The sequence below is a fragment of the Cyanistes caeruleus genome, chromosome 9, assembly GCF_971803275.1.
Source record: "Cyanistes caeruleus chromosome 9, bCyaCae1.hap1.1, whole genome shotgun sequence".
In the NCBI taxonomy this organism is placed as follows: domain Eukaryota; kingdom Metazoa; phylum Chordata; class Aves; order Passeriformes; family Paridae; genus Cyanistes; species Cyanistes caeruleus.
Genome location: NC_141709.1, coordinates 1,037,845 through 1,051,346, shown reverse-complemented (window position 1 = coordinate 1,051,346; position 13,502 = coordinate 1,037,845). Strand labels below are relative to the sequence as shown.

Genomic DNA, 13,502 nt, shown 5'->3' with positions numbered 1-13,502 from the left:
TGGGTGCTTTTGTTTCTTCCATAAAGATGCTCAGTTAGGGTGGTTTGAAAACATTCAGTTTGAACAGAACCTCTTCACTTCCATCACTGATTGGCAGCAAGATGTGTGTTATCAATCCCTGCACATCTCTAGGACTGATAAGGATTTTCTCCACCAGATCTTGGTTTGGCTTCTCTCGAGGCCAGTTTTCAGGCAGCAGTTCATGTCCCAGGTTGATTTCTAAGATAGTTTGACTGTTACTTGCAGGAAAAGGGAAGAGGGGAATTCTTTAAGAGTCTAGAGAGGTTTGGTGAGGAGCTGTTGGAGTGTCCTATGGAAAATTGCTGTTTAAAACTGTCCTGATAAAAGCTTTATGCTTACAGGAAACATTTACTTTGTTTTTTCTGCGTGTGTCTGTGGTGTCTCTGCAAAAATCATTTTTATGTTTGTCCAGCTCCTCAGTGGCACATTCTTCAATTTTATTATGTTTTCTGCTGCTTCCTGCTTCTATGAAGATACTGACTTCAGCTTTACAATTATTTTCCTAGACTGTAGCCTTGAGGCTACTGCATAGAAAATGTTAAGCTAGCCTGTTTGTCTGGAATATCCCCCTGCTGCTGGTTTGTCTGGAAAACATTGTCACAGCTTTATCAGACATAGCTGGTGCTAGCTTTGAGCAGAGGTTGAGCTAGAGACCTCCAGAGGTTCACCCTAAATTTGTTTTGCAAATGTAATAAAGAGAGAACTTGAATCTCAGAGTGTCTCTCCTGCTGTTTAAATGGTGAAGGTTTGAGTTATAAATTGACCTTCTTAATATTCTTAGTAATTGAGTTATTATTTACCTTCTTAATGTCTAAAGAAAAATATCCTGTGTCACTGAGCCTTCAGGAGTTTAGAGTATCAACACAAAAGTCTTACTTGAAACTTGGAATTGGTGCAGCTGTTGGGGAGCTGTGATGGAGAAGGTTGCATTGCATCTCTTATTGTCCAGTTGGTGAATGTTATCATGGAGAATTGACAGTGACATGGCAGATTTTTCTTCTGCAGGGGAAATAAAAACTTTTAAAAAAAGGAATTTGAATTGAAATGAATGGGAATTAAAAGTTTGGCCTTTTAAAATTAAAGAAATTAAAAGCTTATAGCAGCTTGGCATCTCTGACTTTTTTGAAAAGCTACATAGTGATGTGATGCCCACAGTTGTCTTCAGTGAACGTTTTCTTGTTGGCAGAAGATTTAGTGGTAGCTGCTCAGTAAATAACTGCTGAAGTCCTTACAGGTTTACAGCTTGCCTCAGGTAAGATGGCTCTTATTTTCTTTTTATTTTAACCATTTTCTTTTTTCTGTTCCAAGAAACGATTGAAAGCAGCAGAAGCAGAGAGCAAGCTAAAGCAAGTGTATATACCCAACTAGTAAGTATCTCTTGTTTTCTGTCTCATTGTAGAGGGACTGGTGTTTTCCAGCAGTTTCCATGTCCTACCAATATCTCTGTTTCCTGGTTGTGCTGTCATGTTGCTCATTTCCTGCATCCTCTGTAATGTTCCCATCCTGAAGTGGCTGTTACTTATCTTCTAATTTTTATTTTTGTATGGGCTGGGAGTTGGGGACTTGCTGGCAGATCAGCATGGTTGTGAACAAAAAGGTAGCTAATTAACTGCTCAGTAATCTATCTGTTTTTCTTAATTTTTCTCAGCAGTGGATCACCACTGCATGTTTCTTTCCTATGTATTATTATATATTAAAAATACTGTATAATTTTTATAGGCATGCATATATTTAAAAACAAAATCATTTGTAAAATGTGTCTTCTACTGCATTTCCTCTGCATAGCCTCATCAGTAGTTATTAAAATGCAGAACTTCTAGTCTACCCCTTCCTTTCACTTTTCAACTTTCACTCCCAGATATGTTCCCCTGTGTATTATCCCCAATAACTCCTTTGCTCTTTTATGCTGTCTCCTTTTAAATATTTATGAACTTCTACCATCTGTTCTGTTACTTTAGATAAAACTAATTTTTATATATTTAGCTTGCAAGACAGCCCCTTATTTCTTCTGAAAATAGAGGATCCATGATTATATGTCAATACCTCTCAGGTGAATTTACTAAAAATGAGGTGTAATATCCAGAGTGAAGCCAAATAGATTTCTTGTCACGCAATTTTTCAACAATATTGCTTTTTGTGGACGGTGTTACTCTGCAGGGGGACGCTGGACATCAAATTAAAGATGAATTCACAATGTGATAAGCTCATAAAGCAAAAGGCAGTATAATTTAGTCTGCAGATGCAAAAGGATATTGCAGATGAGAGCCTGGCAGTCCTGCTGTTCTCTTGGATTATAATGTGTGGAGGGAGGGATGGTGTTTGCAGGGTTGTGGTGCTCATTTGATAATGGCTGCCTGGAGTGGCATCTTACCCCTCAGCAAGGTAATTCCTGTTCCTACCTAGAGAACACATAATCAAATCAGCAGCTTGCCTCCCTGCTTCAGGAGGGGATCTGGCTCTGCCCACATGGCTGCTCTTCTTGTCTCTGGCTCTGATTTCCAGTCACGGTTCATTTTATGAGTGTTACACCTTAACTTGCATATTATTTAATTGATAAAATGGGGGATATGTTTTCCTCTTCCTTCAATATCCTTTTGTGTGTGTCAGGAAGAGCAGCAATTACATGACTTACTTAAACCCACATGAATGCTTCTGCTCTTTTCTTGCTATTAATACCTCTAAAGGTGGCAGCAATTAAATATTTCTGTACTTTTTGTATTGCTTCTGCACGAGCTTGAATACAAGGTCTGGCTTATAGGGACTGTATGGCTCCTACATTATCTTGTGATCTAGAAGAAGATTATATTCTTGGCTTGTAATAGCAATGCATGGTGTAGGGATCTAAATATCAATGTTATTGATTTGTCCTTCTCGTGTTACTGAGCCCATTCCTGTTTCTAGGCTTGAGCCATAATGATCCACTTGTCACCTCAAAAATAAATTACTTGATGCAGGCTGTCACAAGACCTATGCAGAAGCAAACCAGCTGATTGACTGAAACCCATTTTAACAGTAACTGGTGTAAAATTGTTGGCAGTGAGAGACTCTGGAGGATATCAGGCTCAAACAATTTTATCTTTTTTTTTTCCTCTGTCTGCCTTCCATTGATAGGGCTCTTGTTTGTTTCTCCAGTGGTAAATAGGAAAATCTAGCAGAGAGGAGGAAGATAATAAGAAAAAGAATAGAAGCTGCCTTCAAAGGTCACATACATGTTACACAATGAAAAATAAGAGCTCTATGTAAAGCTTTAGAGCTGATATTTTTTAACTTGAGACCGCACCCCAAATTTATTTACATGGGTAACTGAAGCATGGAGGGTCATACAGGTAATTGATGTGAGGTTATGGAGTCCTACACCAGCATCTTAGAAAAACACTTGTGACCCAGACTGAACAAGCATTTCTGTACCTCTTCCAAGAAAAGCCCTGGTTTTGGAGCAGACATTTGTAGTTGACAGAAGCTAATGTCTGTAAGTATGGCTTTGCAATGAAGCCCTTTGGCTGAAAAGCATTAATGTGCTTTTCTGGTGAAAGGAAGAAGTGCAAAATCAGTTAAACTCGGGGAATACTGAGAAACAAATGTTTCAGTTGTCTGTAGCACTGTCTCTGTCAGTGGGAGTGGTGTTGATGCAGAAACAGAAGTCTGAATGCACAAAGAGATTCCACATTCTCACACATCCTGCCATCCTCCAAACTGAGTGCAGTGCTTGGAAGACCTTCATGCAGGTGTAGTCTCAGACTCTTTCTCCTTCTAGTGTGTAGCCAGACACACTCTACAGGTTGTTGTGGAAGTTGTACTCTGGTTTTACTAACCTCACAGGCATCATATGTACCATCTTCATTTTGCTGAAGATCTGGTCGTGTAGCTGGTGCTTTTTGGGATTAGGATGTCTGCAGCAATCGAGAAGGCTGAGACATCCAGTTTTGTGGGGCTTTCCTCTCATTTGCTTTGATCAAAGTGGTACCAGAAGGGGTAAGAACAGAAAGGGGATATGAGCTGCTCCACACAATTTCCAGTCTCCAAAAGGTACTGGTGAAAAATGTAACATCTGTATGTGTCAATGAATGCATTCTATTTACATTCTATTTCATTTGAGAATCTCTTAAGTGCTTTGACAGGCTGCAAACAAAGCCTCTCAAAGGCTGTGAAGCAGGGAAATGCTGTTCTCCCTGCTGTGCCCTTTTGTGAATCCAGCAGGGAAACTGGAGGAATGAGTCAAAGCTTTGGATCACTACAAGGGGCAACTGCTTAACAAGCTGAAGCTAATTCCTTTGTCTGTTTCTTGGTTGTCCTCTGCTTGAGGAGCCAAGACCATTTTTCTTCCCCATCTCATTGTGCAGAGGCCCATGGCAACGTGGAACACTTAAAAGGTGTAACACTGCTTTTCCCTCTGTAGCTGTGCTAGTTAGAATGGCAGTATCCAACATTTTGTTGGAGAAAGCTGCTCCTATTCAGAAAGCATTGTTTAATAATCATCAGACCTGTTCTCAGAAGTGGGTATTTATACAGGAGGTTGGAGAGCTGGGAGGAAAGCTCACCTCTGTTGCCTGGATCCAGGCACTTCTCTTAGATACCTAGAGTTAAATGGCACAAATGTGCCTTACAAAGGATTTTAAATTGTTTTTATTTCTGAGGCTTTATTTCTTTATTGTTCTGTTGCATCCAGCACACACGGGTTCTTCAATAACAGGAAACATTCACCAGGTGAAGTTTATAATTATTTCTAACAGCAAAGATTTTATCACCGTGCTGTGGGTCAAATGCTGTCTACTCATCTGCTGAAGGCATATCAGTCTTCTGATCAGGATTATCTTCAGGTTGGGTTTTTATTTTGTGCAGGGGCCTCAGTCCATGTTGACAGGCTTCTCTCTGCATGTGCTTTATTGCCTCCATCTCTTCCCTTGAGACTGATCCGAAGGATGCAGCCCGGAAATCTGCACTTCATGGTCCCTGTTCTAGCATAACTGACTGCTCCTTCCTGAGACTTGATTGGAACTGCTCCTTGACTGAATCCCTTTAAGAGGCTTCCATTCCTGATACAAGAACTGGAAATGACACTTTGCCACACCATCAGTGTTCTCACTACTTTATTTGCATCTTTAGCTTCAGCTTCATTAATTGCTTAATGATTCATCCAGTTACTCATCCGATTTTCTTGTTAATCGCTGTGGCAGCCTTTGGTGATATCAAACAAGTTTAATTAACATATCATCAACAATTGAGAGCTTTTTGCTTTTCATATGATGAAAACATTATCTGTCTGAATTTTATTGTTACTTCCACTGAGAAATTTGACCGTAGCTTTGGAGCAGGACACTCTCTGGTGCTTGCTGCAGCTTCATTAATTGTAGTGCTGCAGAATGCTGGAGTTAACCACGACTACAGCATGTTAGTCCTTCTGATCAGCATGGATTGATGGTCAGCTTTCACCTGTGCATGCTTTCTACTCATGTTTCAATATCTTGGTTTAGAAAGCTTATAAATAGCTTATAATGGTTTTAGAGAGGATAATGGAGTCGGGCCATTATTCTCCGTATTGGTCCCAGTTCTTTGGGCATGCTTTGCTGGGCTTTACTGATGGATTCCAGACTATTTGCTATATTTTTGGGGAATAAATCCAAGGTATAGAAGGGGAGCAACAGGCCTGATGTTGAAGCATTAAGGCTTTAGTTTCCTTTCCTCCAGTCTCTTTCTGTGTGGAGCAAGGTGGCCTGCAGCAGTGTGCATCTGGGAGGGCTGTTTGTTTTGCAGCACCGGGGCAATGTTTGCAGATGGAGTTTGCTGGTGAATCATTGGCAGAAGTTCTTTTGCAGCAGGTTACTATAGTGACATCCCAGAGCAGAGGAGCCTGAATGTTCCCTCTTTCAAGTGTCCCTTTGTTAAATGTGCCCGTGGATCTCCTGCCATCTGCGGGGTCAGAACTTGGTGCCTCTCTGATAAGCACCCTGAAACGCTTTAATCTTTGTAGGAGCTGGGCACATTAATAAGCAGAAGGAGATAGAAACATGTTCAGGCTTGTGAATTTCATCTAAATGTCTTCTTTTTTTTTTTTGCTGTCTCCTGTGCTGCTTTTGAGCTGTATATGTGCTCAGTGCACTATAGGAATAAACTACTTACAGTGTTCCTGTGCCACTTGGCCTCCTGAGCTTTCTCTGCTGCAGAAAGGCTCTGAATTTTACAGTGAGAATGCTATCAGAAGTTTTTCCTGGACTGGACAAACACACTCTTGCCTCCTTACACAGCCCATGTGTGCTTCCTGTAGTTCATTCACAGCAGAACACACCTGTTTTGTCTCTGTCAAAATGGAGCATTACTGAGCTCTGTATCTCAGAATCTGGTTGGACATTTTCAGAGAAGAAGGATGTTTTCTGGCTTCCAGGGCAGCACCAGCTTTCCAGTTGTCTTCAGAATTATGTCACTTGGAGCTCCTTTGCTTTCAGGGATCATAGCTGAGAACATGAAACCTGATGCTGATGCCCCATTAGAAAGAAATGAATTTGGCTCTATTCCCACAATGCTGTTTCTGTAGCACTGGCCTGGGTGAAACACAGCAAGTGTTCTGGGCTACTGAAATCACTGTGACTCCTCTGTCAGTGTGCAACTGATGTGTAAGAAAAGGGGGTTTCAGAAAGCCATTGTAAGATATTTCTGTTTCCAAATCGTGGGTTTGTTAGTTGGGAATAAAAGGAATATTCCCACTCCCCTCAGTCTTGAGGTAAGAGATAGGAATGTAACCAGCATTGCAGTTCAGGTTGTGCTCAGCAGTTGGCTCCAAAGCCTGCCTGCTCTTTCTTGTTTCCATAATGTGAGCTGCTCACAGAGCCCCAGAGCCCTTCCATGTTTGATAAACCCCTCGTGTGCTCTTGTGTGAAACTTCACATGGGACTTCTTCCACCTCCCTCCATTCCCCAGATGTCCTGTCCCTGCAGTAGCAATCCTCTCTCCTCCTTCTTCCCTCTCATGGCCACACATTTTCTGTGTCTCATTTTCCCCCTCAGGCACTTCTTCCTCTGCAGAGGTTTTGTTCTAATCCATATTGCTCTCCATGCCAAGGTTTTGTTGGTCTTCCATTCCCAGCTCCCACCAGTAGCTTTTGTTTTGGCTCTCAGCTCTTGGCTTTTCCCGAGTGATCATTTTAAGGAGGGTGTAGGGATGAGCTGAGGTGAGCCAGCTGTTGTTCCATGCTGGGTGTACTTGTGGGAATTGTGGCCACCTGATGCAGTGAGACAACATGGAAATATTTGTGACTGCAGACCAGGGTTATATTTCCCTGAATAAAGCAGACATTTCTCTCTGTCTGCCTCCTGCTCCAGCCCCCAGCCTCCTTTTTGGAGATTTAAGTAAAATATCTCTCATGTTGAGGGCTTGTGAATAAGATCTGTTTTCACCTAGATTCACATATCTGGGATTGTGAATGAGATACCTGCCTGGCCTGGTTTATTGTTTTTTAACAGGTTTTGAAGTCTTGTAAATGTTATTTTCATTATCAATATTTAAAAGATATTATTGGAGACAGTGTGTTCATGAAAATCAGATTGCTGGCAATAACAGCTGGTTCTGCTGAAATCTGCATCTTCAAACCTCCAAAAGTCAAATAAAAAACTGCATGCCTCAGTTAACACTTGTCTTTCTTTTTTGCTTTGTGTCTTAAGCAACAAGCCAAACCCCAACCAGATCAATGTAAATAATGTCAAACCAGGAGTGGTGAATGGTACTGGAGTCCAGGCACAGAACGCAGGAGCAGGACGGGCCTGTGAGAGCTGTTACAGTAAGTGCCAGAACGGCAGCTGAGGTGGAAATGGTCGAGTAAAAGCTGTCTTGTGCTGGGGTAGGGGGGCAGAACTGCGTGTAGCAGCATTTAAGCAAAATATTTTTGAGGTTGTTTTTGTTCAGTGTTTTGTTTTTTAACTACTGGGGTTATATTCGTAAATAGAATTATGAAGTACTAAAGGGAGAGTTAGTAAATGTTCTACATAATTGCAGGTAACTATTGAGTGAATATTTTAGTCACCAACGTGTGAATTTAACAATTTTTTTTTAGTAGATTTCAAAATGTGTGACATCACTGTATTTGATTTGCTGCCTGATATTAATATGCTGAGTTCTAATGATTGTGCTCCTTTATGAGGAGCCTTTAGAGATGCTGGAATGTAGGAATGTATGAGAAGTCAGGTCATGGACTGCACATTCTTCAGTTGTAAAACAAATATGTGGGAAGTTCCTGAAGACAATCTTTGCTGTTTCCCATGTTCTGCAGAAATTCTCCTGCAAAAAGGGAACCTTCGGTTCCATGGGCAGGAAATCTTCCCATCCCAATAATTGTTCCTTTCTGTTGGCATTTTAAAAGGGATGTAGATTAATCAATGTAATCAATTCTGCTGAAATCACGAGTGTGTTTAGCAGTGGTGATGACAGTCAAGCCATCATCATCATCAGTTTTTAAGGTCTGTTTGAGCTGTGTGTTGGGGGCGGGGTGCGTTTTCTTTTTGTGCTGCTTCTAAAGAGAATAAAGATCTGAAAAGCGATCCTGTGTAAGGATATATATAATTTCCACCTTTGTTATCTCTAGCCACCCAGTCTTACCAGTGGTATTCTTGGGGTCCCCCTAACATGCAGTGTCGCCTCTGTGCATCCTGTTGGACCTACTGGAAGAAATACGGTGGCTTGAAAATGCCAACACGCTTAGATGGGGAGAGGCCCGGACCAAACCGCAATAATTTGGTGGGTATCCAGCAGGCAGAGTGCTGCCTCTGCCTGGCAAGCTGAGTGTCATGCTACCTGCTCTCTGTTCTTAAATATTTAACCACCAAAAGAATGCCTTCAGCCTTCTTTGTTGTCCCTGGGTTTGGTATTTTGTGTCAAGCAGAAGTTGGCGCATTAACCTCGGCCAGGAGTAATTTGTTGCCAAGTACTGCCCTGAGGAAAAAAAAAACCCATCATTTGTTTAGCAAACCAGCCTTCAAATGCATGGAATGACTTAGTGGAGATGGGAGAAACTGAAATGCCAGCCAGTGTTTCTGGTATTTGGTTTCCATGATTTTTGCTGTAGGGGGAACAGTGCTGGTTTTTTTCTCTCCAAAAGAATTAATTATTTCCTGAAACCTATTTACTCTCCTAAGGCATATTCAAAATTAGATATATCCCAAATAGCTAGTGGCTTTTTAGAGATCCTTTATCTTGTTTTTCTACCTAGTCTTATTTTATTTTTTTAATAATCCTCCTTTTTTGGATGGGTTTGAGTAAGCATTGTATGAGCTGTTGATGTTTAATTTTTCCTCTCTTATTGAAAAAACAAAATTCTCAGATTTTTTTTTTTTTTAATTTGGTGAAAGTCTGGTAGTGTTAGACATTAAGCTGATTGGAAAAAGTAACTGTATCACATGGATAGAAGGATAGCACACACTGAATTTTTATCTCAGGATTTCTTTTCTCTCTCCTATTCTTTGCTGTCATTCCCTTTCGATTTCTTTTGTTTAACCTTTATCCTTTCCAGGCTTCTCTTTGCCCTCTGAAGCCTCCTAATTGCTCAGATAACTGCCTTATACCTCTTGTTTGTTAATTAAAAGTATGTAAATAGTCAGAGAAGGGAAGGCCTTGTTCTCCCCAAACTGAAATTTCTTCCTGTTTTCCAGCTACGGCTGGGTCTGAGATAACAAGATACTACTTGCATTATTTCATTGGTTTACTTAGTTGCTTTTCATAAAGAAGATAACTTCTTTGGTTCTCAGTAGCTGATAATTATCTTTCAGTCGTATTCTTTATTATATGCAATGAGTATTTGACATGTGTGAGTGCATTTGCTGAGTTAAGAGTAAGAATTAAAACAAATTCTTGCAGCTTTGAGCCAAAACCATTCCTGCATGCCATTCGTTTGCTTTGGAAAGGGAGTTTCTGGTGTATATTTTTGTCATGCAGCTCTTGCTGATTTTCCTCTCCTTCTGACAAATGCTTTGTTATAAGGGGTTTGCATTGCACATCCAGAGCAACCCTAAGCACCCAAAACTGTTGAGTCTATAAGCTCTAAATCACCTGATAGCACCAGGTAACTTCATGCCTGGCTTTTGGATCCCTACCTTGAAACTTGTGGCAGCATAGGAATAAACCCTTCCCTGTGAATGAAAAGGTTTACCTTCCTTTTATCCTTTGAGATATTTGGGGTAAGACTTGGGGAATGGGGAAATTTAGCTGGGCTAAAAATACTTTGATCCGTAATACCATTTCTGTTCTTACGTCTGAGAATCAGTAGTTGAAGTGATTTTACGTAATACTTTCTCTCCTTTAGAACCATCCTTTCTCACAATTACTTTTTCAGAAGCCCTCTTTGTTTTCCTTTCCCTTCAGAGTCCTCATGGTGTGCCGGTACGAAACAGTGGGAGTCCCAAGTTTGCTATGAAGACACGACAAGCTTTCTATCTGCACACAACAAAACTGACCAGAATTGCCAGACGTTTATGTCGAGATATCTTGCGCCCTTGGCACGCTGCAAGACACCCCTATCTGCCTATTAACAGTGCAGCAATCAAAGCAGAATGTGAGTGTGCTGCAGCTGGGACCTCCTTGCCAAGTCTCCTTTGAGACTTTGAGACTCCTGTCCTACAAAGTTTTGAGCTGCAGCTCTCTTGAGATGCTCTCTTGCACGTAGCTAGTGCTTTCACAAAATCTAGCTGTACTTGCAGAGCCTTCTAACTGATGGTAGGCTGGGCAGAACAACTTGAAAAGTTCATGAGTTGTTTGTTTTGAAACTATTGCGTGGAGCATTCTCTGTGGTTGTGTCCTGTTGCCAGGGTCTGCTTGCCACCTGTAAAATTCCTTTTAACGGCAAAGCTCTTTCAGGACATTGGAGTTATTCACTTGGTTTTGCTATAATAGCTAAATGTCTTCACCCTCTAATTATTTTTCTGTGTTTTACAGGCACAGCACGTTTACCTGAGGCATCAGAAAACCCATTGCTATTAAAGCAAGTGGTTCGAAAGCCTTTAGAAGCAGTGCTCCGGTATTTAGGTATTAAACAAACCAAACCATCACATGCAAAACCCCCCAAAACACAGGAAACACCCTCCTAGCTGCTCTGCTGACCATCTGGATTTTCCCCTTGGGTCTAGATTTAGATGCTCATCCTGGGTTAAAAACAAACAAACAAAAAAACCCCACCCTGCAAACAAAAGAAAACGTGAAACCCATCTTGTTTTTTACTTTTCCTATTTAATCTGACAGACCCAGTGTCCCTGCAATCCACCCTGGGGTCATAAAGCTGTATCAGAAACTTTTTCAGGTGGAAGGAGGGATGTGTTTGCTGTGGCTTCTGATGTATGATATGGGGACAAATTGCCATCTCCTAGTGAAGGCACTAACATCACATTTTGGGAACATTTGATTATTCACTTTTTCCAGTTTTGGGCTGTCTGGAGTTAGTTTGTACATCTAGGTCCACCAGGAAGCCTCCTAATATGTCCCACAGTTTGTGAATCATTATTGATGGCTGTTCTGTGCTGAATTTAGACAAGGGGATTGATCATACTTCTCTTTTTCACTTTCCTCTCGGGTTTTGCTGGGGTTTTAATTAATTTTTTTTAGTTAAAATTTTCTTGAGGGCTTTTGCCTCACGAGCTGATCTGTGGGGCAGGACTGAGTAGCTCCAACCAGAACTTTGGTGTAAGTTTGAGGTGCTGGAAGGATCCAGAATGACTCTGTGTGACATGCCAGTGCTGAGTGCGGACAAATGCCAAATCCTTTTCCCCAGTGCTCCCAGTTGCCCTGCAGACACCCCTCAGGTGATTCTGGCAGCCAAACGTGAGTTTCTCCTCAGGGAAGTCTTGGACAGGGCCACTTTGAAGGCTTCCAACTTAACAAGGAGGCTGATTGCCTTTTTATTTAGATAAGCAGCACTGGAGTTGATTTTTAGGTTTCTCTGAACGTTTTTGTTGATGAACTATTGTAAGGCTGAGGCTGTATTAAATATTTACTGCTTCTCTGTTGGGTGTTGTATTTCTGCTGTGTGCTAGAGGGATACATGGGTGGAGAAACCTTTGGAAATATATAGTGCAACAAAAGAGAGCAAATGAAGGGGAGAATTTTGCTGTTGGATAAAATCCTTATTTGAATAATTGTACAGAAAGTAGCAGTAGATTTTGAGTTTGCCTTGCACTGTGTCAGGGTCTCTACTAGATTACTGAGCTGGGAGAAAAAAGTGATGGGAATGGAGGGAGGCTGATGGACTGGCAAGGTTTTTTTGGTGGTGTTAGTGGGATTGAATTTATTTCTCACTCTGCTGTTGGATCTGCATAGAAAGACTCAGTTGAAATTCTCAATTGCTGTTTCTTGTAACTTTATCAAAGTATTTTCAGGTGAAAAGTGTGGGCTTAAGCTCTGCCTTGGCCCAAAGCTTGAAGTCAGATGTTGTGTTCTCTATAGTGGTTCTTTGAATCTTCACTTTTTTGCCATTGGAGAAATTGTATTCTTTATAAACTTTTTTGGCAAACTGGTAAAGTTGTAATTTTCCCAGAGTTTAGGGGTTGTTGCATGATCAACGTGACCAAAGTTGGGTTTTAGTATACAGCACCCCAAAAATCACCCCAAATTATTGGAGAGCAGTAGATATAAAGTGCTTTTGCTATCAAATCTTATTTTAGGATAATACTATGACAATGATTTCAACATCTTTAGTAGTGGTGAATTCCTAAATATAAATGCTTTATATCAGTAGCCATCTCCAGTCAAAACTATTGACTGAGATAGTTTGTACATAAAAGGAGTTATACTTGGTCACCTTGGAAGTTTACAGGTTGTTTTCAGATTTATAATTCCATTTATTAGATATCTTTTCTAATTAAAAAAATTCTACTTTGCTGTTTTCCACCAGAATCTCATCCATGTCCTCCGAAACCAGATCCTGCAAAGAGCTTGTCCAGTTCTCTCAACAATCTGACTCCTGCTAAGTTTACACCTGTCATTAATAATGGGTCCCCAACTATCCTGGGAAAAAGAAGCTATGAACAGCACAATGGAATGGATGGTAAATATTTTGCCACAAAATTTATATTGTATCTGTAGGCTTCTTCTTCTGTCCTTTCGGTATGACCAAGGAGATTATGTAAACTTACAGTCCTTTATATAAATTCCAAGTTTCTTATTCTTGAGGGAGGTTATTTTTAGCTTGTGTAGAAGCCACCTGTCCCATTTCTCCTTTTGGGTGAGGCACATGATGTGCACAGCCCGGGAGGTGCATGCACATAAAGTCACTGTGCTGGTGGAACTCTGCCTGGCTTGGCCAACCTCACAAGTGGGACAGCAAAGGAGAAACTTCCCTTCAGTTTTTACATTAGCAGTGTGAAAAATACCCTGATAGACTTCCTGAGTGATGTTTCCCTTGCTGGCCCTGTTACTGACCACCTCTGTGCCCGGGCTTCACCTCCTCAAGAGGAGGCAAGGGAAAGGTGTTTGAAGTGGGAGGTAGAAGCAGGATGTTCCTGGTGTGGACTCCA

The 13,502-nt window shown here is 41.1% G+C and overlaps 1 protein-coding gene across 1 annotated transcript in view; it reads left to right on the top strand.

The window, feature by feature from the left end:
• MTA1 (metastasis associated 1) overlaps positions 1-13,502 on the top strand; it is a 73,006-nt gene that overhangs the window by 39,614 nt on the left and 19,890 nt on the right. The window contains exons 11-16 of the mRNA XM_086841932.1: positions 1,330-1,388; positions 7,674-7,789; positions 8,591-8,742; positions 10,363-10,552; positions 10,933-11,022; positions 12,881-13,033. Of these exons, the coding sequence (XP_086698058.1) occupies positions 1,330-1,388; positions 7,674-7,789; positions 8,591-8,742; positions 10,363-10,552; positions 10,933-11,022; positions 12,881-13,033 (760 nt within the window). The remainder of the gene's footprint in view (positions 1-1,329; positions 1,389-7,673; positions 7,790-8,590; positions 8,743-10,362; positions 10,553-10,932; positions 11,023-12,880; positions 13,034-13,502) is intronic.